The sequence below is a fragment of the Leptonotus elevatus genome, chromosome 4 (genome assembly GCF_054856555.1).
Source record: "Leptonotus elevatus isolate MCC_2025b chromosome 4, RoL_Lele_1.0, whole genome shotgun sequence".
NCBI lineage: Eukaryota > Metazoa > Chordata > Actinopteri > Syngnathiformes > Syngnathidae > Leptonotus > Leptonotus elevatus.
The window spans coordinates 19,289,584-19,314,983 of NC_141242.1; the positions used below are offsets into that span (position 1 = coordinate 19,289,584).

At 40.3% G+C, this 25,400-nt stretch overlaps 1 protein-coding gene across 4 annotated transcripts in view; it reads right to left on the reverse strand.

Moving 5' to 3' along the window:
• Nucleotides 1-994: 994 nt before the first annotated feature.
• Nucleotides 995-25,400, reverse strand: part of LOC147175932 (zinc finger protein 536-like) — a 35,183-nt gene continuing 10,777 nt past the window's right edge. The window contains exons 2-5 of one of the 4 annotated variants that reach the window (XR_015094610.1): nucleotides 23,111-24,861; nucleotides 12,359-13,144; nucleotides 9,448-9,586; nucleotides 1,415-1,562 (exon numbers count right to left, since the gene is read on the reverse strand). Coding sequence is in view for 3 of the 4 variants with exons in the window: in XM_086073924.1 (XP_085930050.1) it covers nucleotides 1,327-1,562; nucleotides 12,359-13,144; nucleotides 23,111-24,665 (2,577 nt within the window). In the remaining variant the exon portion in view is untranslated. Of the gene's footprint in view, nucleotides 1,563-9,447; nucleotides 9,587-12,358; nucleotides 13,145-23,110; nucleotides 24,862-25,400 lie in introns of all 4 variants that reach the window. The other 3 variants (XM_086073925.1, XM_086073926.1, XM_086073924.1) reach the window with 3 other exon arrangements.

Sequence of the window (25,400 nt, forward strand, 5' to 3'; positions counted from 1 at the left end):
TCACCAAAAAGTGGGTGATGATGATGCTCAGCCAAAGAATCTGTGATTGGATCAGGGATTAAGGGGCGAGTTGTCTCTTAAGGGAAGGACACACTTAAAGGGAGGCGAAAGTAAGCTCGGAAGGAGGACAGTAAACAAATGTCAGATGGCCCGGGCAGGCAGACAGAGTGGCAGAGTGGGTGGGCTTTGACAGACACATCTCACGCAGGCTGACAGCGCCGTCAATAGCCCCGGGACGGCCGTCCTGATTGACAGCTAGCAGGTGGCGCTTGAATGGAGTTGTCAGGACGACTGTCAGTCAAAGTCACATCACCGTGGCTACAAGGCTTCATGTGAACAGGCGCACAGCTGCCCAAGGTGATCTCTGGGTACAGGCGGAATGTTGGCACGGCAGGCGGCGGGCATAGTGGATCATATGCTGTAATGGCCACAAATGGCAACATTTTTGACTACATTTTACTTACACAACACAAAAGCAATCATGCTCATTTTTTTTCTTAAAGATTCAATCATGAATCTCTACAGTTTGTACCATTTCCTTGGTTCCCCTTAATTGAGCATTGTTCCAGCACTATGGCATAAAGCACAGGAGTTAATGGGCAATAATTATATGTGAGAGAGCCTTTCTCCCTGGAGTGGAATCCAGAACAAATGGAAGCTCTGATGTGCAACATTCTACTTCATTACATCTGCCGGCGCGAAAGCCCGAACATCTGGCACCATATCCTGACAGATAGACGAGACTTGTGGACTGGAAGGGAAATGGAGTGATATTTACCAAAAAAATAAAATAACGTAACGCAGGGTATTTACTGGATGAAGGAACAAATGCTTTGGGCAGACAGGGTACATTCTCCATACTGGACGAGCGTTGAACTGAGAGGTGTGTGCAAACACAAGCTATGTGTTTGGACAAGTTGTCAAAATGAACTGCACTTGTTGCTATTGTTACACTTTCACATCACAGTGGACTTTATTTATTATCATTATCATTATATGCAACCCCATTGCTACAGATAAATACATACTGTGAATCTTCAAGAAACCCTGGAATGTACATCAACAAAAAGGGATCTATAGTCCCACATTGCACAGCTGAAAATACCCTTCTTCCTTTCACTGTAAGATATGTCTGAAAGAACCACAAAAGAGGGAAGAAGCGAATGAACACTTATCTAGTACTTAGTGTATGAACACCCAAACGTATTATATCATTATAGATCATAAGAAAGTGCATAATAGCCCCCTTTTAACTTAACATCTCAGTTGTTCTTACCAAAGCAATAATCATGACTGTCTTTATCAGCGGTTTCCATGACAACAACATCAAGTTCCGCAGAGCGATGTGACGTTGATTAGCTCTCTACCCGCAGCCTGATTGTCTTCCCCAATACTCAGCGGCGATCTGGACAGGCGCTGCGGCGTGTGCGAGCGGCGGAGACGGCGGTCGGGGTACAGGCTGTTGTCAAAGGGCTTTCGGTGGACGCAGATGACGTGCGTTTTCAGGTTGCCCTTCTGGGAGGCACTGTAGGGGCAATATTTGCATGGGAATGGCTTCTGAGCTAGGAAGGGGAAAGAAGAAGAAGAAGAAGGTTTAACAAATAAAACTTCTGCATTGTCTGAAAGATATGTGAGAGAAGTCAATAAAATATTTCAAACTGCTCCAAAAAAATGAGAACAAGCCAGTATATACAGTGTTAATTATGCTTTACAATAATATTCATCTATATCAGATTATATTTGTATAAGTAGCTGTGGCTAGAAAGCAAAATGTAGAGAGTCATCAAAATGCACTAGCGTAGTCAATGTGAGCGTCATTACCAAAAAGGTGACAAATTATCCGCACTCGTACATTTATCGCCTGCGTCCTCTCTTTATAAAAAATCACACCGGTTCAATAAACGTAATGCAGTCCACCAAGGCTCGAAAATAAGCTCCTCATCACAGTTTGCGAGGAAAAATTTGCATTTTGAACCTCACCAAAATAAACTGAATAATAAAACTGGGAATCAACTGCAGAGACCGTCGCAAAAAGCTTCGCTCGGCAAGCTCCGTGCTACTTACGCCGCACCAGCTAGCTAGCAAGAAATGTCAGATGGCTACAAGTGTTGATTAACACATTGCGTGGTTACTCCTAAATCACTAATCTTCGCCTCCGTGGTGGCAAATAACTACATTTATGACAAGTATCGTTCTCACAATGGGTTGTTGAGGAAAGATGGAGAATCCATGCTAATTACTAAACGTGAAACACAGAAATTAAGTGACAATACACTTCGCAGAAGTCTGGCTGTAACCGCATTAAAGTGGAACGTATAGGCTACAACTTTCTACAGCAAATACAATTTAAGGCAATTTAATCTGTTTTATCCACAACGCTACGCAGCTAACAGAACTGACACTGGAAACCGAAAATGAATGATGTTACAGTGTACGTCAATCGGCATAAGAGGCCTATGTAGTAATATAGTATAAAAAATTTATAATAACAGAATTGTTTTAATTGATTGAGCTTTGCTAAAGGGCCATACAACCAATTCATTAATACTTAAAAAATTATAATTGAAATGTATACTTATGTTTGAAAGTGACCCAGTGAAAATGTTTCTATAGACAAGACAATTGTTGCTATACACAACGTGAATTTAAGAAAAACTGTTGATTACATAAAAAAGAAAGACAATTGATTGTATTTATTTATTAATGTATTTTTTATTGTTTAACAAATCTGTTAAACAGTAATTATTGGGACTAAACAAAAAATTGCTGAAGTCATTGATGAGCATTGCTGTGTATTGGTTGATGTGCAGTGCTCATTTGCTTAGCGTGTGCTATGTAATTTTTGCCACTCGGTGTGCAATGGGCCTTAATCTGAATTCAACATTATGGGTTTACAATGGCTTGTCACTGTGGTGGTGCACTTCAAAAGTACAGCCCAGAGTATTTGTACTATTGATAGGTACATGGTTTATAGATTACAAACTTTACTATATACTGCATTTTTGGTCCTAGAAAAGTCACTTTGGAAACCAATACATTTGAGGCACAGTAGCTTGTTGTATACTTTAATGCTTATTTTCTTTTAGCTGTATTTTATTATTGGTATTTTTGAAGCATGATTGTATTTTTTAATTATTTAACATTTTTGATAAGGCGGGCCTCACCCTGAACTGGTCACCAGCCAATCACAGGGCATGTATAGTATAGACAAGCAATCATTCACAGTCAGATTCACGCCTACAGTACGAACAATTTGAGTTTTCTAATAACCTAAGAAACAGGTGTTTGGAATTAGGGAATAAATCTGACTACCAGGAAAAAACAAAACTCCAAATGCAAACTCCAAAAAGAAAGGCTCCAAATTCAGACCTGCGACCTCTGAACTGTGAGGCATACGCGCTAACTACTCGCACACCTTGCAGCCCTTATTGTCTTTTATTCATTATTATGAGTAACCAGCTCACCTACAAACCTAGCAAGGATAGCTAAGTGCTACATGGATAGAATGATGATGGATGCATGGTTGCATGAATATTCATTTATTATTATATTTATATGACATTTTATTTTCTTGCTTGTTTTGTTGTAACTCGGCGATTTCTGAGTATTTCCTTTAGTTGTCAAGCAGAAACTTGAGCTGATTTTGAACTTTAGATATGAAACACTGTCTAATCCATTGTCACCCATTTCCTGCTTAGGCACACACACACACACACACACAGATAAATAAACAGTAACACACACACGCACATACACACAAGTGTTGAGTTGAGGAATGACAGACGTCTGCAGCTGAGAGGGGAAAGGAATGTCAAAACTTCCTGTCTGTCCCGTGCAACTTAACTCCACTGGCTTCTCTTGATGTGGTTCACTTTAAGCACACAAACAACAGCGCATTGCAGTTAATGGCTTCCATGCGTTTGTCTGACCTTAATGTACAGCAAACATCAGCTTGACACCAAAGCCTGATGCTGCTGACGTGATGAAACGAATCACTCCTTTACTTTTGTGCTTTGATGGACACGCGTCCTTGCTCCCTGCCGTGCTATTCGGGACAGGTTAGCTCATCAAATGACTTTTCTCTTTTCCTGTCTATCTCGCACTTCAATGTGTTTCTTCGGTGATTCACGGTTACAGTAAACCGTTATGCGCTGATGTCATTTGACATCACTTCCCAAAAACCCAGGGCCGTCTCAAGCCTTTTCCACATTCTCCCTCCTCCTCCCCCTCGCCTCTTTCTCCCTATTCCTTTCCATCACGCTCGTCATCAGAGCCCGGACAGCTGCGGGAAGCTGAATACTGGGCCGTGCATCTACATAAAAATGTGTTTTGGGGGCGAAATTTGGGAAAACTCACAGAAGGTGTGTGCAATAAAAGGTAATGCTCCATCTGTTAGTGTATAATAACCTGATGGCCAATAAAGGACACACACACACTCGTCAGAAAGAAGATAAGAACTGACACATGTGAATATCATCAGAGTGGCGCACATGGTTTTGTGTGTGTGTGTGTGGAGTGTAAAATGGGAAAGAAGGGGGCCGTAAATAGTAAATGAAGGCTTTTGTTGAGCTGGAAAATAAGTAAAAAGCGACATAAAACACAGAAGTTACTTATTCTTGACTTAAATCCAGACATTTATTGATGTAAAAAAAAAAAAGGCAACCTCGTAAAGTCAGGTTAAAACGAGTCAAAAAGGTCTCACGCCGACATCAGGCCCTGCTTGTCTTTGATTGTTTCTATCCCTCCTCTTCTTACCGGAGCCGTTGGTCTTCCTCCCCGCTCCCACAGGAGGAGAGGGGAGGTCCAGGAGAGGGCAACCTCCAAATAAGTTCCATTAATCACAGACCAGAGTCTAATGTAACTAATATTTTACAATTAGAGGAGACAGCAGCGGGCTCGGAGCCATCCATCTCTTCACCACACGATCCTCTATTCATAGGTAGCTTTTCGTCCACACAGTGTGTGATGCTATACCTTTACATGGACATGCACAGGCGCAAATAGATTGGAGGGGAAATGAGAAAGGAGGGACTGTGATGTGCTGACAGAAAGAAAGATGATATGCCAATAGTGAGGGGGGGGGGGGGAGAACAATGATTGCTGATTTCGTAGAAGACTGTTTTCTGTATTATGAGGAAAATTACACTTTAGCCATAGCAAGCAACAACACAGCACACTACAATATTTTAAGTGACACCTCCCCTTATTGCATATCATGCAGCACTGGGGTTCATGATAAAATTATAAAGCCCTAACTCATCGCATTGATTTGGTCCTTTCATTTGTGTTGGATGCTGTGTTTAGTCCACTTGCAGACTAATCGCTAGCATGTGATCATGACGTAACCCCATTTTATCTACAAGATTTTATCTGTAAGAAAAGCATTGACAATAAGAGCCTTAGCTCCAAAAGCCTGGGCCTGCCCTAATCTGTATACAAAGTTGCTTAAAAACAACTACAAATTGATGCCAAACTTAAAGGTGGGGTCTTAAGTTTTGACCGTTTGTGTTTGTAAACAAACAATTCAAAACGGTCTCCTCCCATGGTTCAATCCCCTCACTCTTCTCCTTGAGCTTGCCTTCAGCGACGCGCCCCTCGCTCTGTGATTGGATGGAGGGGTAAACATTGACTTTCCACCCAGAAATGTCCCTTTTATGGCAAAACACAACAAAATTGCAAAATACAGGCTAGTGGGTAGTGTTTGATGACAAAATCACCACCACACATTAACAGGAGCCCAGAGGTGTCGATTGAGAAGGATTTCATGTGCATACATCAAGTGTTTATGAAGTGTTTATTTCTGAGGGAAAATTTAAGACCCCACCTTTACAGAAATTGGTTTGATCGGATACCTTTAAAGGAATATTGAATGACTTTGGAAAAACATGAATAATTTTAATTAATTTGATATTTTACAAATTTTGGAAAGTGTTTTTTTTATTATTATAGTTTTGTTATTTTAATGTTCTTTTATATACATTTGGCAGGTCAACAACCCGGAAATAACTCAAATTGGGTCAAAAAGGGACTGACCTAACTTTTTGGGTTATTCAATTTACCAAAAAACGTTGGGTTAAATGAATACAACACAAAACAGCCCAAAATAATTGGCTTGCTTTGTGGATTATTAATTTGATTTGACACAACTTTTTGGGTAAATAACTTAAAAAGTTGGTTCGGCTCATTTTTGACCCAATGCATTCGGGTTATTCAATTAACCCAAAAAGCTAACCCCCCCCCAAAAAAAAAATTTGGGGGGTTATGTTGTGTGGTATTAATTTAATTTATCCAAAGTGGGTTATACAACTCAAAAAGTTGGATCAGGCCATCCTATTTTGGTTCTTTTTAACCCAACTGTTGTTAGAATGCACATTTTGAGACTCCAGAAAACAAGGCAAGAATGATACGATTCCCATAATTGTTTAGCATTTATTTGGGGTGACAGTTTGATATTTCAGTGGCATCCATGATAATAAATTTAACACCAAAAAAAGGAACAATGTAACAAAATAACTTAAAGTAAGAAACTTAGCAGCTAAAGCTTTTATTATAACTAAGGATGGGAGTGTTCTGATATCACATTTTGCTATCGGGCCGATAGCAGGCCTTATTTCAAGATATCGGTACTTGCAACAGCCCTCTTGGGGCTGTTTTACGATCGGGATCTAGATATTAGAAGAATAGAAAATTGTCATTAATTTCATGCAATGTTAAGGGAAAAGTCTATATTGGGATATAAAAATCTTTCTTTACAATTATCTGTCATTGTTTAGTTTTTTTTGGGGGGGATGCAAATTGTATGTATTAAATGCACTAGTGGTATCAGTACTTGGTATTGGTATTGGTGCCTACTCAAGAATTGAGTCTCGTAGTGTTATCCGTCTGGAAAAAAAGTGAAGTGGTAAGGAGCATCCCTACTTTTACAGTGGTTAATAGTATTCATTTTGTACATGGCGATGACCTATGCAAACATGTTAATGTACAGTACTTTCAGAATGTGACCACTATGTTACTCATGCACCACATGGTGGTCAGAGAAGAGCAGTTTGACAATCTGTGCTGTAACGTTTTTTGTGTGTGGATTTTTTAGCTCAATCGTAATATAATAGAGATATAGATAGAGATATAGATAGATAGATAGAGATATAGATAGATAGATAGATAGATAGATAGATAGATAGAGATATAGATAGATAGATAGATAGATAGATAGATAGATAGATAGATAGATAGATAGATAGATAGATAGATAGATAGATAGATAGATAGATAGATAGATAGATAGATAGATAGATAGATAGATAGATAGATAGATAGATAGATAGATAGATAGATAGAGTAAAATGAGGCTTCGATACATAGTCAAGCAAAAAAAATCATCATTTAAATCATAATCTTGTCATCTTGTAACTCAAGCTGACTGATATTTTTTTGAATTTTTAAATATATATGAGGGGAAAAAAGCTACAATGGCTATAGTGATGAGACTCATGCAATATTGAATCGGCAGAAGTATAAAAATGATAAAAACGTTATCATGACCTGCCTCAGCACCAAGTGCACATTTCTGTGTGTGTGTGTGGGTGTGAGCGTGTGTTTGTGTCTGAGATAATGACCATGATGACAGTGGCGGGGCCGACGGGGGCCAGAGGAGCTGAATGGTGACGGATGACACAGTGCTGAGCTCTGATGGCACACAGACAGTGAGTGATGACTGCACATCCTTCCCAGCACTCCACCCTTCATTATCTCTATGAGGAGAGGCACGGCACAAAAGAGGGCCGCGTTGCCCTTTCGCTGCCCTCGGACGACATCTGCTCATGGAGACAGGCGCACCACCGCTTACTCCTCTTTCACCTCGCTGTCGCTCCATCTATCTCCATCTACTGCCATCTTTCTCGCTCCTTTTCTCTTGCTCCCTCCACGGAGGGAACACAGAGGTCAGACAATGAGATAATGACTCATCCCTTTCATGCAGGGTGCCTTTTCTTTCTCTCTATTCTTAATCATTTCTGTATAGATCTTCTCATATTCACCGTGAGAGGCCGGGCTCTATCTATCTGTTCATTTGTCAACTGGTTCAAAGTTATCCAAGGGCATCGTGTTATCAAAACACTTTTCTCTATTGAGCCTTTGAAAAACGATTGCACAGCTTAACGGAAGCCAGCCCTTTTCAACATGGTAAATGCTACCATCTAGTGGCCAAATGAAAACATCGCAGAGATGACAGGCTCCGTTAAAAACACGAGGGAGGGTTGTGTTCTGTGTGAGACTAATGAACATGCAGACAGGTTCAAACAGAGGTCACCATCTGGCCAATTACCACTGTTGGCACATTGGAGCCGACCGGAGCTGTCAGCGCAAACGCATCACTCCATGTCCAAAGTGCCCGGCAATATGTCAGCGTGCCACTCGACATGCCATCCAGCGTGGAAAGGATGGGGGCAAATGGGAGACAGCCCCATGACAAAGCCACCTGGTCAGTTCCGCAGACAGGACAGTCTGCTGGGCCACCTGCTTCGCTCACTTTTGGAGGACACACCACACACTCTCAATGTCACTCATCTGTCTCAATGTCCCGTTTGACTGACGCCATCTAATTGTGGCTCTGAAATCTGCTTCACGAGACGAAATCCATCCGATGAATACTGAAGAATGTTTGAAACAATTCCTTCCAGCAAGGAGGTGACTGATCACTGAAGGATCAATCTCTGATTTGGCTTTGAATTCTCTCAATCTTAATTGTTTTTTGGGGACAATTAGGGGAGGCCCGTTGCTGGCCCACAAATCTCATGGTTCGAGGAGTTTGATATGGAGGAACTGACCAAAATTCCAACTGATAAAGTATAGAGACATACCTGCCATTGCCAACCCTTTCCAATTTCTACAGTGGATTCGCATACTGTATTTAACTGCCGTCACACTTCTCTATCACTATCGAACCCACAACCACTGGGTTGCGAGACAAGCCACACAGCCCCAAATGTATGGGGTCATTACATTTTGGTGATCATCTGGATAAATGTGCAAATTAATTAAATACATTTATTTTCACCATTTGAGTTTTAGTAATTGAGTCTATTGATTGACTTTGCTTAAACAACACACCAAATGGTGGCCAAAAACCTTTTGCCCTATATCCAGTAGCTGCAAAGGGCTGGACAGTGGACCGACTTTTTCCTTCTTTCCTTTTTTTTATTTTTTATCTAATAGTCCAGGTGTCCCAATACTTTTCAATTTAATTCAACTTTATTTATAAAGCACTTTAAAACAACCATTGCTGCATACAAAGTGCTGTACATGGATTAAAAATCAGCCATGCTTTATTGCATGACAGGTAAAATAAAATTAGTAACACAAAATAAATTAATTAATAATTATCATGAGTTGTTGGTAAGTAAATAAGCAAAGAAAAGAAAAGAAATAATATCAATAAATTAATAATACTTTTATCTAGGAATGGGTGAGTACTGGTACCGGTATCGGTATTGGGCCAATACCAGGTCTTATTTCAAGGTAGCAGTACTCATGTCGGTGGCCGCGACCAGTATCCGCTGCTCTGTTGTGGCTGTTTTCCGATCTGGAACTACAAAGTAGAAATTGAAATTAGTAGTTGTCATTAATTTCATGCAATTTAAATGGAAATGTTTTTGGGGGGGCCTTTAAAAAAAAAAAAAGATCTGTCATTGTTTTTTTTTTGGAGGGGGGGTGCAGGGGGGTTATCAAAAGTACTAGTGGTATCAGTACTTGGTATTGGGTACTACTGAAGAACTGAATACTCATACTGGTATCAGTCTGGGGGGGAAAGTGGCATTGAACATCCCTACTTTTATCCATACAGGAACTTTAAGCATGACAACTCAAGTGATTTTTACTTGTTTCATTTTGAAATCTAAACAACATTAGTTACAATTACGACAGTGTGACAAGGAGAGGCGTCAAAAGAGAGGCATGCCTTTTGCCACATTCTAATAACCATCTGTGCAGGATGACACCAAACTACAAGTTGCTGTTGAAATCATAAAGAAAGGGAACAGATGTGAATCCCTAATGGAGTTGACAGGCACTTTCCTGTCTTCCACGTGAACATATTGGGTTTTGGAATAAAAAGGAGGTGGGGAGGAGTGAAGGTGTATCATGTTGCACTCATAATACATGCATATCAAAGACCCCAGCTGTTGGATCCCCTCTCCTGAGAGACAGCATTATTAAATCCGCACTCAGCAAGCGTATCACACCAGCACAAGAGCTTTAAGCCTCTCTATCAGGGGCCTCAATTGGCTTGGACCATTTGTAACCTATCACACAAGGAGATTATATCACTCCTTAAAGTGTGGAGCTAATCACTGAGGCACACCTGAGTCTTACTTAGCTCAGATCAGTTATAAGTTTCCAATGGCAGGGGGGTGGGGGGGATACTTGTTTTCAATCTGTGAGATGCGTTATTTTCAACTGACCTGATCTGTTCACACATGCACACATCCTTTTTACGGCTATCATAATATTTTTTGGGAGGTGTAAGGCTGGCAGTGTTAGTGAGAATCTTGTAACCAACAATGCGACACATTTAATTGACAGCAATTTATAGGAAGCTTGATGTCAGAGTCATCCAAATCTCCCCAGACTCTTATTTCTGCAGTTCTCCAGAAAGCAAATATATATTGATCTTATTTGTCCACTAGGTGGCAGGATCCACCTTCTAATCCTAAAGTCAGCGCAGCAACACGTTAGTAGTATTTTTACAGTGATTCCCAATTTTCATCGAACCAAGTTACGTATTTTATCTACCCATCTATTATGTGTGTGGGTGTGTGTGTGTGTGTGTGTGTGTGTGTGTGTGTGTGTGTGTGTGTGTGTGTGTGTGTGTGTGTGTGTGTGTGTGTGTGTGAAGGAGAGTGGGGGTTGGGGGCGGGGGATCTAATGACAAAGCACCAAAATGTCACAAAAAGCCGGTAAATTTCAGAGCATTCCATTGTTTAGGCTGTATCGTTTTTGGCATTCATGGTGGATTTACCCCCAGGCAAACACACGCCCCCAGATTTTTAGGGGCCTCAAAACGTCTCATAAAGTCTGATTAATACATTCTTCTTTGATTTAAATCTACTTTTATTGTTTTAGTTTGAATTCGCACATGCACAAAACTCACTGTCCGTCTGTCTGTCTGTCTGTCTGTCTATCTATCTATCTATCTATCTATCTATCTATCTATCTATCTATCTATCTATCTATCTATCTATCTATCTATCTATCTATCTATCTATCTATCTATCTATCTATCTATCTATCTATCTATCTAAATCCCTTCAATTAGCACATATCAAACCAAAAAGTAGTTTAAAGTAAACAAATTACATTATTTTAATAGTATGTTACAACTTGGATTACGTTGTAACCATGTTTTTTTTTTTTTTTTTAAAGGAACAGTGTGTTGAAATGTTTGCTATCTGTGGTGAACTAATGGAATGCAACAACTAAAGTTTGATGTACATGCATTTTGAAACACGCACATTACGGTGCGTCAGAGAGACCACACTTTGCAAGCCTACAACAAATTACTAGGTTCACTAAGTTTGCCTCCTTCTGGTATCCGTAGCAGGAAAAAAAAACACGTCAGCCATCTAGGGGAAGAGTGACCAGTGTAATATATTTACCCCTCTCCCCTCTATCTTTGTGTTTTTATCAGGCAGAGAAGCAGTATTCATTGCGTTCGCAGGATCTCTTTTACTCAGCACCGTCAGCCGGGAATCTTCTGCAAAATGACTTAAAGCTCAAAGAACTGGTGTCCTTAAATGTTTTTAAATCTAAATTTAAAGACATGGAAACAGCTTCCATACAGTGTCGATGTTTTAGCATTGCTGTTTGAACAATTGTATTGATAATTTGGCGCACTCCGTACTGTATGTTTGTAACTTTGTGTTCTTTTGCTGCTGCCTGTCTTGGCGAGGTCTCTCTTGAAAAAGAGGTTTTTAATCTCAATGGGACCTACCTGGTTAACTAAAGGTTACGGTAAATGAAATTTAGCAATTACTACACCTATGATTCTATATTTTTTTAAATGTATGTTGATGTGTGTGTGATTTTTTCCCATATTATTTAAATTAATAGTGTGTTGTTTTTTAAATTAATGAACATTGAAAAATAAAAAAAATTCTATACACTGTCCCTTTAAATTAACCCTCACAATCTGGGCCTTGATAAACAATTTTCCAAATCTTGACCAATATATAAGTTTGTCTTGAGGCCCCAAAGGAGTAAATATAAATACACCCCTAAATGTTAATTTGAACAGAGATACATTTTTTTGTAGTAAATAATTGAATTGATGGGAATCACTGATTCAACAAGTGTACATGCTTACCTGATGACACATTATTCATGTTGCCCCCGCCGTTCAGGGTGCTCCTCTGACTACCACTCGCGTTCTTCTGGGCTCTGAGGAGTGAGAGCAGACCAGCTTGCTGATAGGGGTTGATCTGCTCTGGAGCCAGGTTCTCAGGCGAGGACATGCTCGATTCCGCTGCAGCCCACGGGCCCATCTCGTCACGTGTCTTCCCCAGGACGTCGGCCTGGCTCGCATCTTTCAGCTTCTTCCACTCAATTGCGTCTTCATTTGCTCCATCTCGCTCTTCTTCAAGACTTGCTTTCTCAACTTCGCCCTCCACGCCGAGGCCCGTTGATCCTAGATTTGGTTTGTCCTCACCTAAAAGATCACACCTGTACGCAGGCTTCACATCAAGTTCAGTGGCGTACTTGTGAAGTGGATTGAGTCCATTGCTGAAGACACCAGACATTTGGACCAGCAGAGCAGGAGACACGGTGGAATGAGAGGAAACGGACAAGTCTAAAGGCTCATACTGGGACTTGTTGGTGTGAACGGAAGAAGGACTATCACTGGTTGGATTCTTGTCAGGGACCAGCAGGGTATTTTCTCTGTCTGGGGAAAGGAAGTGGGCGCTCACAGGGCTCCTGTCCTCCCTAGACCGGGGTCGCGGCTTCGGGTTGGGGCTGGAGCTTCTGCTGTTGGTGGCCTGCATTGGAGAGGACAGATCCCCGCTGTTCTGCCAGGACGGGAAGTGGTAGCGGTCCAGCTGGAAACCGATGGCGGGGTAGTCGCAGGAGGGTGGACACTTGTAGACATTGTCACCTAATGCACACAAGAGCAGCAAGCACATAATCAAATTGTGTGTGCATAGCAAGCATTTTGTTCCGAGAAAGGCACACGACTGTTCTCAGCATGAAAAATGTTGCAATCCCACACCGGGCTGAGTTGAATGATTTAAGCGGTGCCCCACAGTAAATCATGCTTGTAATCAGCTTTCAGCTCCAGTGATCCATCATTTTACAGTATGGATGCCACCACTGTGTGCAATAAATACACCTAAAGATGTTAACACTAAACAAGATTCCTCCAGAAATAATAAAAGAGTGAAATTGTAAAGCATCCAAAAGAGGGCGGTGGTTGAAGACACAGAGAGAGAGAGAGAGAGAGAGAGAGAGAGAGGGAGGGAGGGAGCGATGTTCTATCAAACAGCAGTAAATGGCTTTCACAGTCACGTGACTGGCTCTGATTAACCACAATGTACTAGCGCTCCTTTTATTTCTGCATTTCACTTCCAAAATGTTTATTAATATAGAGAAGGGCAGAGCGATTTTTCTCCTTTTTTTTGTAAAAGCTTTAACCCACCTCAACCTTTAATTATGTGAAATTCATAATGTCTGCTTTTAGTGTTTACCTACAAAGTACTCTTCACAGTGATCCCAGAAAGACCCTCCAGGGTTAAACACACTTCCCTGTGACCGTTTTGAATAAGAGATCGTCGGCCTCACACTGTCTTTAAACAGCCCAGCTGTTTCGCTGCCATTCCAATTACAGTAAAAGTCATCCAACGCCATTAAGCCACAAATATTGGCAGTTTATTGCCCAACACTCTCTTGGCATTTGAAGGTCAGGCCATACATTATACTGTGTCTTTTAGGGATGCGTCTGGGATAGGCAGATAAACCCACCACCATTAATTTAATTCCATGCATATTGATGCCTTATTGTTCTTCTTTAATGGACTAATATCTGAGTTACAACAGTGATTCATCCCCGCCAGAGAAATATCAATTTCATACACCTCGAGATGTGACCCTGAGGTAATTCTCCAGATCTAATGATCTGAAGTCGGCATTCGACTTTGTTTCCAACTTTAATAGAAAAACTACAATTGTGCAGTGAACGGTAGTAAAAGGAGGGTTTTCTTTTTTTATGTTTGTAATGCAGAAATCCATAAAATATCACCGCCCTTGAACAAAAGTCGTTACTCTTTGTGGTGTGCACACACTCACAGACCCCAACATTAGATACACCTCACACAATCTAATTAGAGCTGTGTAATATATTCTGAAATTAATTTTGATTGACACATTTGCAGAGGTACAAGTTTGACTTTTACTTGAAGCAAGTGACCTATAAAAAAGAAAAAGAAAATTCAATATATCAGAAATCTATCACATTTTTACATGATAAGTTTCACGTTTTTAACATGATAAATATTGAGCTAAAACATTTAACGTATCATGTAAAAATGTGAAAATTATCAGGTAAAAACGTGAAGCTTATGTATAAATGTGAAACTTGCCATGTAAAAACATGAAATAATTTGCATGTAAAAACATGAAAATTATCATGTAAAAATGTGACAGCTTTCATATAATAACATGATATGGAAACATTTTACATGATGATTTTCACCTTTTTACATGACAATTATTTCATGTTTTTACATGGTAAGTCACATTTTTACATAAGCTTCACGTTTTTACCTGATAATTTTCACATTTTTACATGATAAGTTAAATGTTTTAGTGTAATGTCATGTAAAAATGTTCCATATGTTATTATATGAAAGCTGTCACATTTTTACATGATGTTTCACTTTTTTACATGATAATTATTATGTGAAAACATGAAATTCATCATGTAAAAAAAAAACTTTCACAAAAAACGTAAAATGTGAAAACTATCATATAAAAACGTTCCAAATCAAGATATTACAAGCTGTCAGATTTTTACATGACAGGTTTCTTGTTGTAACGTAATAATTATCATTGTTTTATAGTGTGGCAGCAATGCACTTCCTTAATGACCAAATTATTTTGAAAAGAAAGAAAGAAAGAATGAAAGAAAGAAAACAAAGGCACTCAGTGTGATACAGTACAGTTCAACACCACTGAAAACTACAACCACAATAACATATTATAAAATTGCTATCTTTCTGTGTCAGTTAAAGTTGAGAATTATGACTGTATCTGTATAAATGAACAGTTTTATTGCAGCTTCTTGGACTGAATTTCACTGGATGTTGAATGTGTTTATAAAGTGGCCGGTCTCTGTTTTTATTATCGCGGCTGTAGATTTCAGCAGTGGAGAACTGACTTTGTGCTACCTTGTACTAGATTCCATGAGACATGAGAAAGGCAAAAACTAGTATCTAAAAAAGCAATAGTAATGCTCGATACAGCTATTATATTGGATTGTGCACATGGCCTGCCTACAGTATAAGTGCAGTACAGTATATGTGTGTGGGTGTGTTTGCATCTATCCTGTGCAATTTAATGTCAGTATACATGATATGTGCACAGCGGCCAGCATCATGGATGTGCATGAGCGGGAAAGTGGCTATAACAGTGCCACACCCTTATGTCTCCAGTAAGAGAGCAAAAAAAAAATCCAAACTGCTTAATGGAACTCTTTCAGATGCTCTCTATATATCTCAATTATTCTGCGGTTTAAATTACGATGACATTGCCGGTCAGCTCCAAATGCAGAAAACCCAAATCTGACCTCATCTTTCAGCATCCTAAAGCCATTTGCTAACCTACATGAGAGCAGTAAAACAACATCAAGACCCAAGATTCTGCTGCTTTTTGCTCTTCCTCTGGATGGGTGCCATCTTTGTGATTGCCTGGTTCATGCTAACTTAATCAGTTTAAGATTTACTTACACTGTCGAGCTTCACAATATGTGAGGGGAGTCATTTCGGAGCTTAGATTTATCAAGCAAAACTCCAATTACTGCATCATTACAAGCTGCCGCCTCTCTTGCCTAACACAGAGCACATAATAAAGTGATGCATATGCGTTATCTGACCTTACTGGATGTGCTGAAAAAACTGTAAATAAATATATAAAAGCCCTCAGCGAGCCTGAAAAAAAAAAAAGAAAGAAAGCGGGCAACCAGACTTGGACAAGTGATTCATTTCATATGGAAATTGGCTTTAAGATTTATACCCATACAAGCCCATCAATGCAATCACAGCCTTGCATAGTATATGCTTACACAGCCATTTGGCAGTTATATTGTCGACATCAAACTGTATATAGTGTGGCTCTTTCTATATGTGCAATCAAGCACCTGAGATGCAAAACAGTTATTCATGGTGGCTGGTTTGGTTTAAGATGAAACAGAGTGAGAGTCGCACGCCAGACTGGTGAGAAAAACAGGGGCGCCAGATGTTCTTTGATGTTTATAATAGCATATATTATTAATATTAATTAGACCACATAGTCAATGACGCATTTGGGACGTTTCCAAGTCAATTAAGCCACATGGCATTCAGGGTACAGTGGAAACAATATTTCAGGGCAGGTGTTCAAAACTCCCTGGGTAAATCTTTTTATCTGCATGCTAGGAAAACAAGCATTTTGAGCTTAATTTGAGTCTCATATCTGCAATAGTAATTAAAAAGAGGATTAAATGACAGAAGTGCAACGGAGGTGCAGAAAGCCAACAGGTAATCTGGCTGCTTAAACCAGTCTGACTGACATTTATTAAAAGGAGTAACACCTTTCAAATCAGATTTTAAAAAAATATATATGCATACGCACATTGTTGCAGCAGAGCGGAATAAATCAGGAAGAACCTCATTCATTCATCAACGAGGAAGACTTTCCTAATAACCCAACATTTTATATACAGTATGAATTATGAAAAGAGAAGAAAAAAGAAAGAACGTTTCGTATACAGTACTACACCACTGAACACAATTACTGTCTTTCCTGGATAATAAACAGGCTGACAGTTGGACCCACATGAACAAATATTTTAATCACATTACTGTAAATGTGAAAGTAACTCTATAGTAGCCATTCACTAAGAGGTCAAGAAATATGAAACCAATATTTACGTCACCAGTCAATAATGAGTCAGTAATGTTGGAACGGTGATTGTTGATAATGACATTCAAGTAGTTTTAAGGCATAATCAAGGATGATTAATCTACAGCAGTAGCAATGATTAATTCCCTGATTTGTGGAGCAGTTGTGCATATCAATGACTTCATTTGAGGGGCAACTATTACATTTAGTGTGTGGTTAATCTTGGGAACTAAAGCAAGGAAGGGTTTTATTAAACAACAACAATTTGAGCATTTAATGAATGAATTGTTTTTCTTATCTGTATATAATCAACAGTTTTTAATTCCCAATTTCGGTGTTAAATGTGCTATCTGTGTCAATCTTAGGGTGGTCTAGCAATTAGCATGGCTTCTCCCGTTGTCAGAACAACACTTGTATCTTATTTGCTGTCTTGGAGGCAATGATTACCGACTCCGCAATGTTTTTAGCCGCAGCGGGAGCCTAACAAAGCTTGTAGCTAGCTAGCTGGTGCAGCGTAAGTAACGCCTAAATTGTGCCTCAACCTCCGGCTACCCACGGTGGGTGACGTGAGTGACACAGTCCGGTGAAGCTTTTTGGGATATTTCGGCAGTTGATTCTCAGTTTTGCTTTTCAGTGTGTTTTAATGAGGCGCGAAATGCTAATTTGGTCTTGCAAACTGTGATGCAAAACCGTTTATTCGAATCTTGCAAAGTTGTAGTGCCTTCTCTTTAAGATGGCCTGAATTTTGAAACATATTGGAATGAAATGTCCTTGAACCTGAAGTACTACAAAAGGGAATTAAATCCATGTTTTAGGAAAAATGAACACAACTTCAGCGCATCTGAAGATTAACTTGTATGTTTATCTTCTTCTTTTTTTCAATGTGCCGCAGAAGGCGACCAGTGATGACAAAAACAATGTGTTAAAGTTAAAACTCTACCATTAAAAGTGAAAGCCACGGATCAACAGCATATAGAAACACTGCCAGTTTTGCTGAGTCCAAGCTAATCTGAGATAGATTGACGCAAAGTGGAAAGGTGTGCTGTGGTCTGACGAGTGCACAATTGAAATTGTTTTTAGAAATCATGGACGTTGTTAGGTCTAAAGGGTAAAAAGTGCATCCGAAATGTTATCAGTGCAAAGTTGAAAAGCAGGCATCTGTGATTGCATGGCGGTGTGTTAGTGCCCAAGGTGTGGATTACTTGCACATCTGTGAAGGCATAAATAATCTAAGCAACATCATTTTTAGGGTCTGCCCTGTTTATTTCAGCAAAATAGTGCCAAAACACATTTTGCACATGCAAACCAGCCTGCTTTGTAGTAAAAGAATGCGAGTACTGTACTTGACAGGCCTGCCAGCAGTCCAGACCTGTCTCCGATTAAAAATATATGGCGCATTATGAGGCACATAATACGACAATGGCGACCACGAACTATTGAGCCACTGAAGTTGTACATCAAGCAAGAATGGGAAAGAATTCCACCTACAAAGCTTTAACAATTAGTGTCATTAGTTCCCATAGTAGCCATCATATTCAAAATGAGGGAATATCCCCCCAGCACCACCACCAAAAATAAAATTAAAATAAATAGTTGTATCTTTCTTGTTTATTCACTTGAATATAGGTTGAAAAGAATGTTCACATCATTGTATTCTGTTTTTAATCTACGTTTTACACAATGTCCCATCTTCATTGGAATTGGGGTTTGTACTGTATGTAGCGGATGAGAGAAGACTAAAAAGCTTCATTTGGACATGAGTGTTATTTTATTCACTTTGTTAATGAATCCTCAATTATTCATTGTGATAGAAATTTATGGTCCCTTGCACATTCATTCCTCTGTAACTCTAAACTATTTTGTTTACTGTTCTGTAAAGGGTAACCGTTAACCTTTTCCTGCCATCCATCACAAAGAAGAGACTCCGGTAATGGGAGCAGCTAAAGGAAAAGTGATATTATGCATAGCAGCATGCTTTGACAGACACGTACACTGGTCAAATCATTGGGTTTGTACAGACAATTATTAGTTCTGGCTGTCTTGATTGTAACCGTTTAAAAGGACACTAAGTATTAAGGAGAGATCATACAAGAGGACATCATCACATAGTGTCTGCTCACTGACCTTGAGGTTAAAAGTACTAAATGGACTACTTAATTATTACGTGTCAGAGCATTTTAGGATTGTTTGGGATATGTTTTCCTCTAAGCTGGACTAATGTAGGTCACAAGCCTAAAGCATGCCTCCTTCATTAGTTTACGGAGTCGTTCCTCCTATGTGCATTCTCCAAATCTGCCCTGATCAGATATTGAGCGAAGCAATTTGCCTCCTATTGAAAGCAGACTGTGATTTCTAATTTAAGACGCTATTTGTCGCTTGGAATCTAAATCCCGAGCAGTATTTGAACATATCAAACAAAGAAGCCGTCTCTCTCCCTGACAGCCGTGACTGTACTATATTTGCCTTCCATATTGAGAACATCAATAACATCATGACCACCATAGGCTATAGTATGAATAATGCAGCCAGTAATTCTGGACTAATCAATGTTCCTCAAGCTGAACATCTGGCACTGGTAATTCTTTCTCAGCATCTCCGCTCTCCTGAATTAGAAAACACTTTCTCACTTCCTCCCTCCTCCTCTTGCTTGACGTCCAGCCATCCAAAAAGGCAGACTTGATCAGTAACCGCGCCCCCCACCCCCACCCCCACCCCCACTCCCCCAACAATCTCCGAAAAACTTATCCCCCTGTTATTAAAGCCTCATCAAGTGGTGCGTGTTGGCCATATGTGTAGGATTTACCTATCTGTCCTGTAGCAGACCTGAGTGTTGAGCCCGGGCCAGCAGTGTGTGATTGTGTTAATTAATCTGTCATTGTGAGCGCAGGGAGCAGCTGCAGAGGTCTCAGGGATATATTGTCAGAGCTAAACAATGCGGTGCTAAGCCCCCTGAGTGAGTCTACCATTACACAGGACTAAGAACAGAGAGGAAAGGGGTGAGGAGGGGGGGGGGGGGGGGACTGAGAGAGAGAGAGAGAGAGCCCGCCGGATTCATCATTGACTAAAGCAATGACGCCTGACCTTTACAATGAATTAGTTTCCATGCTTAATATTGACTGAAATTAGAGTCTGATGCTGAATGTGCCATCCCTGCACTGTGTGCGCTCAAATCCTCAGCTAGCCAGCGATCATAAAGGTTTTCTGCAAATGACAGCATATGGTCTTGGAGATAGGGGAGAAGTGAAAACAACAGTGCTTAAACATGTTACTTAAAGCGCAACTACAAGTGGATTCAGCCAGCACATGCCTGCAATTGCATGTCAAATATGCAGATAGCACTATATGTGCACAATGTGTCAACAAAACATCTAATGAGATTAAGCCTGATCCATTTATCTCTGTTACACGGCCCGCAAGAGCACACCAGACTTGGATGGACTTTACGTACAACACCCATCGTGACAAACTGATGGGAAAACAACACAATATTGCTTTACTGTCCTCTCTTCTCTTAACTGTTATGGCAGTAATTTAGGCCCATGATAGCATGTTAGCAGGATGCCATGACAAGAATGCCATTTACCCAGAGAGCCAAATCATCCAAACCACCAGGTGGAACAGAAGACTATCAATAAAAATACCAGGTGGTAGATCAAATCATAAAAAATCACTGGGTGGTATATATCAAATCATTAAAAACACCAGATGGCATGCATTAACATCTTGTGCCCCCGGAGGCAATTGGTTGAGGATGTGACAGATATAAAATAGAGGGTACTAATTATTCCTGCAATGCCTATGATGCCATAATCTTTTTAAAAAGAAGACAAAGTCCTTGTGCATGACAGTGGAATTAAATCTAATGTGCTCTTGCTGACCCTGCATTCTACATTCACCTTCTCTTAAGTGGGAAGAAAGGCAAAACCAAACCTGTCACACTACTGCTCTAATGTTTGAAGGATGAAAACATATATTGAAAATAATCAAATGCAGTCATTTGGCAATTTCTTTTCAACCCACCGAAGAGAAGGCAAAGACAGACAAAATATTAAAGGCATGCTCAAATGATTCAGTACTTCATGTTCCATGAAGTCAGGGGACGTACTGGAGACATTAAAATATGATGTAAATGCTACACGCAAGACATGTACCACATAAATCTGCACTTTAAATCTGCCCTGGATTTATTTATTTATTGCATGTTATTCATCTCTCTGTTATTTTATCTGCATATTTTTGAATATTTGTAATTATTGCAAAATGCAAATAAAATTTAAATAAATCAATGCACTCAATGTCAAATTTCTTTCCAACTATTCTCACATTGTGATCCTCAATGAGTGCTGGATAAACAGACTGACTTTTCAAAGATGAAAATGTTCAGTTCTGATTGGCAGCGTTGGCGAGGTATTCGTTTTTATGATTGTGGATTGTGAATGTAGCTTGCACACTGCATTGCCGTCATACAGACACTTGTTTCTAATTTCTCCATTTTGTAGCTAAACAGGGAACACACACAAAAAAACACCACTATGTTCTAGTGCAGTTCATCAAACACTGCAATAATAAGAGCATCTTAAAAAAAAAAATACTTCTAATTATCAAATTGATGGCAGGTGGTTCAGATTACCTGAATTATACGCCCTCTTATGAAACAAGGCCTAAGTAGAACATGCTGGACGTGGCTTGTCATTGTCTTTCTTCAATATGCAGAGATCAGACATCAGGGCTGCATCAAACGATGCTGCAGAGCATGTATGTGGATTTGTTAAAAATGGGATATCCATACATTTTTGGCGGGATGTACATCATATTTTATTCTCTTTCCTAGTTTGATAGATAACCTTCCTTCCACATTCCAAAAAAACATTTGTTGAAGGCTAATTGGAGATAAAAATGTATGAACGTTTAATTATCCATTACCACCTTTTGTATTTAGTGAATATACCATTACACTTATGAACTTGCACAGAATGTTTATATGTTTATACTGTCTTAACATCATTTGTGGTTAACTTAAACTTGGATGACAATTATCTTACTGAACTTACGATTGTATTACAGTGAATTATCACCAAAAATTACTGTACAGTTAATTAATATTTTATTATGGTGACAGTTCAACCCTGGATGAGGACTAGGTATGTGGCGGCGTGGATACTGTTTTTGCCATAATAAATACTGTAAATATTCTTGAATATTTACATATTTTTAATAAATAACCAAATTAATAATAATGATAAAAAATTATGCAGTACATATTATTTATAGTAGTTTTAATTTCTCCTCTTGGATATAAGCACACAGAACAAGTGGCATAGGTCAGGTGGTAGTGTGGCAGTCTGCCGAGCTGAAGGTCGTAAGTTTGTGCCTCAGCTCTTTAGTGATTTTTTTCCCAATTCTTTATTTTATCGGTACTCTCTTCTCAGTGTAAATATTACTCTAAAACTGAGTCTATTTGGTCCCACTCTAATAGAGTCAAATTTACTCTATGTAATTTACTGTGTAGCTCACAGAACATTTCACTTTCCTGCATTAGTGATGAGTCTATTTCAGTGGTTCTTAACCTTCTTGTTCTTAACTCCACCAGTTTCCTATGCAATTTCACCATACACTTCTTTCTTGATAGATAAAATGTTTTTTTTTTTTTTTTTTCAGATTTAGGTTTTACTGATGAATAAAATGAACAGCGAGAGTAGCCTTTTCATCAACTCTGACTTTCTTCACCATCAATTCAGAAAGCGTTGTGTTCTTGTATTCCTCGTCTGAATTCAGCTTAAGGAAGCGTTCCTTTACTTTTGGGGGACAATTTTTTACTTTTACTACTTATAATTGAGTCCTACTATTCCAAGGTAAAGGTATGCTTACTTGAGTAAAATTGTCACTACTTGGCACTGCACTGCCAAACAACCTCTCCATTCCAACAAACCATATTTTTAGCCGTATGGTCTCTCCTACGCGATGTTACCTATAGCTGAAGCAGGAGAAGAAGACTGTGGTCGGCGTTCAAGGGCGCTTGCGGTTTCTGCGGCCACCTCGACTGGCCCATGATGACTCAGGCTGCCTTTGCTGCTGGGCCGGCTGCTTGTGTTGCCATCTTGGTCAGCGAGGCCCACTTTGCCGTCATCTGCAGGGAGGCGTCGCTCAGACAGGAAGGAGGAGCTCTGCTGATCCTTCGGTTTGAAGATGTGCTGTGGGGGTGTCATGATCTGCCAGCCTGAGTAGCTAACGGCGTCTCTGCTGGCGATGACCTTCTGCTGGTAGTCCAGATTGGTGGCGCTCAGGGGAGGGTGAAGGTGATTCAGGCCCAACAAAGAGGAACTCTTAGTATCAGCGAGTGAGCCGAGACTTGAGGAAACCCCGCGACCTAACATCTCGCTAACTTTGATGTCAACACCCGCTGCGGCGAGTAACTGGCTATAATCTGTCTGGTCAGCTCTCTCGGCTGTGAGGAACCTGTTGTGAATGCGGGAGATGTACTGCGAGTAGAGGCTGCTCTGATAGTCTTCTGTCAAATGATTCATGTTAACAGAGTTGTCATGCTGAGGGGGGAGGTGAGCCTTTGAGGCCAGCTTATTCAGGTGGACCTTCATATGGTTTTTGAGAAACCAGGGTTCTTTGAAGCGACGGCCACAAATTTGACAGCAGTGCTCAAAAGAGTCCTTGTGTTTCCTCATGTGACCTTTGAGGAACCAGGCCTGGCTAAAAGTTTGTCCGCAAACATCACAGGGAAATTCACCACCGGACTTCCCCTTGTCATTAACCCCCACCGCGGGCTTTTGTCCTGGTCCTGAATCTGTGGTTATATGCGTCGTCTCAACATGACCAATAAGCTCCTCCTCTTGCGCGGCAGCAAACTCACACAATGTGCACTTGTAGGGTTTGTGCAGGATCCGGATGTGACGCTCGAGCTCCTGCTGCTTTCTGAACTTGCCCTTGCAGAATGAGCAGCGAAACCCAACGGGGGGCGGCTGGGTGGTCTCATCGGGGATCGCAGTGGCCTTAGGGGATGTTGACGCTATGGGCTGGCTGCTGAGGATCTGGTTTGCAGTCTGGGCCTGTTGGGGTTGTTGAAGTTGGGAGATGACAGAGGTCTGCTGCGGGCCGACATGACCGGCTCGCATGTGCCTGTCTCTTAGTATGGCCCTTTCCTCAAGCTCATGAAGCAGCCTGTTCTCCTCCCGAATGCGTCCGCGGCCTTTACCCAGAATGCCTTGCTTGTGGGTGCGCAGGTGTATCTTCAAGTTGCCCTTCTGTGCAGCCCGGTGGTCGCAGTAGGGACACTTGAAGGGCTTTTCACCGGTGTGCGTGCGCATATGAAGCGAAAGGATGCTGTTAAAGCGGAAACGCTTCCCACACAACGGACAGGGATACTTTCTGTTCTTGCGATTGTCATCCTCAACAGAGTTTACCTGGGTAACAATACTTTGATTTGTAACCCTCAAGAACTGCGAGAGCTCAACTCTTCCATTCATGCTGCTGAGAATTCTTGCATCCATGATTTGATTGGCCAGAAGCGCCATCTGGCTCCTAATTGGGCGGGTGGGCGGCCTAATGAATCTGTCCTTTCAGTGTCTGGCTAAAGTTACAGACGAGTGGTCAGGGGTGTTTGAAAGGTCTGCAGTGAACTGTGCGCTGGCTTGCTTGTACTTATTCAGTTTAAAACAGGATGTGGATTCATGCTGATCAGATGAAATCTCGGCTTGTTGCAGCTCAGACCTAAAGAGAGAACAAAGGGAACATTAAGTGCATTCAAATTCGAGCAAAACAAAGAAAGCATTCACAAGTATAAAAAAGAAAAAAAAATACAAAAACTATATGGATCGCTATGGAATCTTTTAGCTACTACAGTTGACGTCAGAAGGGTGACTTTCAACTCATTAGCAGTCATTGAAATGTCTGCTGTATAAGGCCAGTGATGACTTCAAATAGGTCAGTAAATGGAGCAAAGTAGGTTATAACTTTTCTCATCGTGTGTTAAGTATACCTATGGTTTTACATTAACACTGGGGACTGAAACTGCTGATTAAGTGTGACCACAAAACCTTACTCAACAAACATATCACCCCAGCTAAAGGGTAAGATGGAAATCTTTGTCTTGATCTTATGTTGTACTGACATACAATACCAAGGCAGCACAAACATCAAAGTCTGACCTCTCCTACTTAGCCTCTCGTTTGCATTTCTCAAATAACCCCCCCAAAAAAATAAAAAAAATAAAGATTAAAGTAAAAGAGTTAAGGCACAGGAGTACTGAG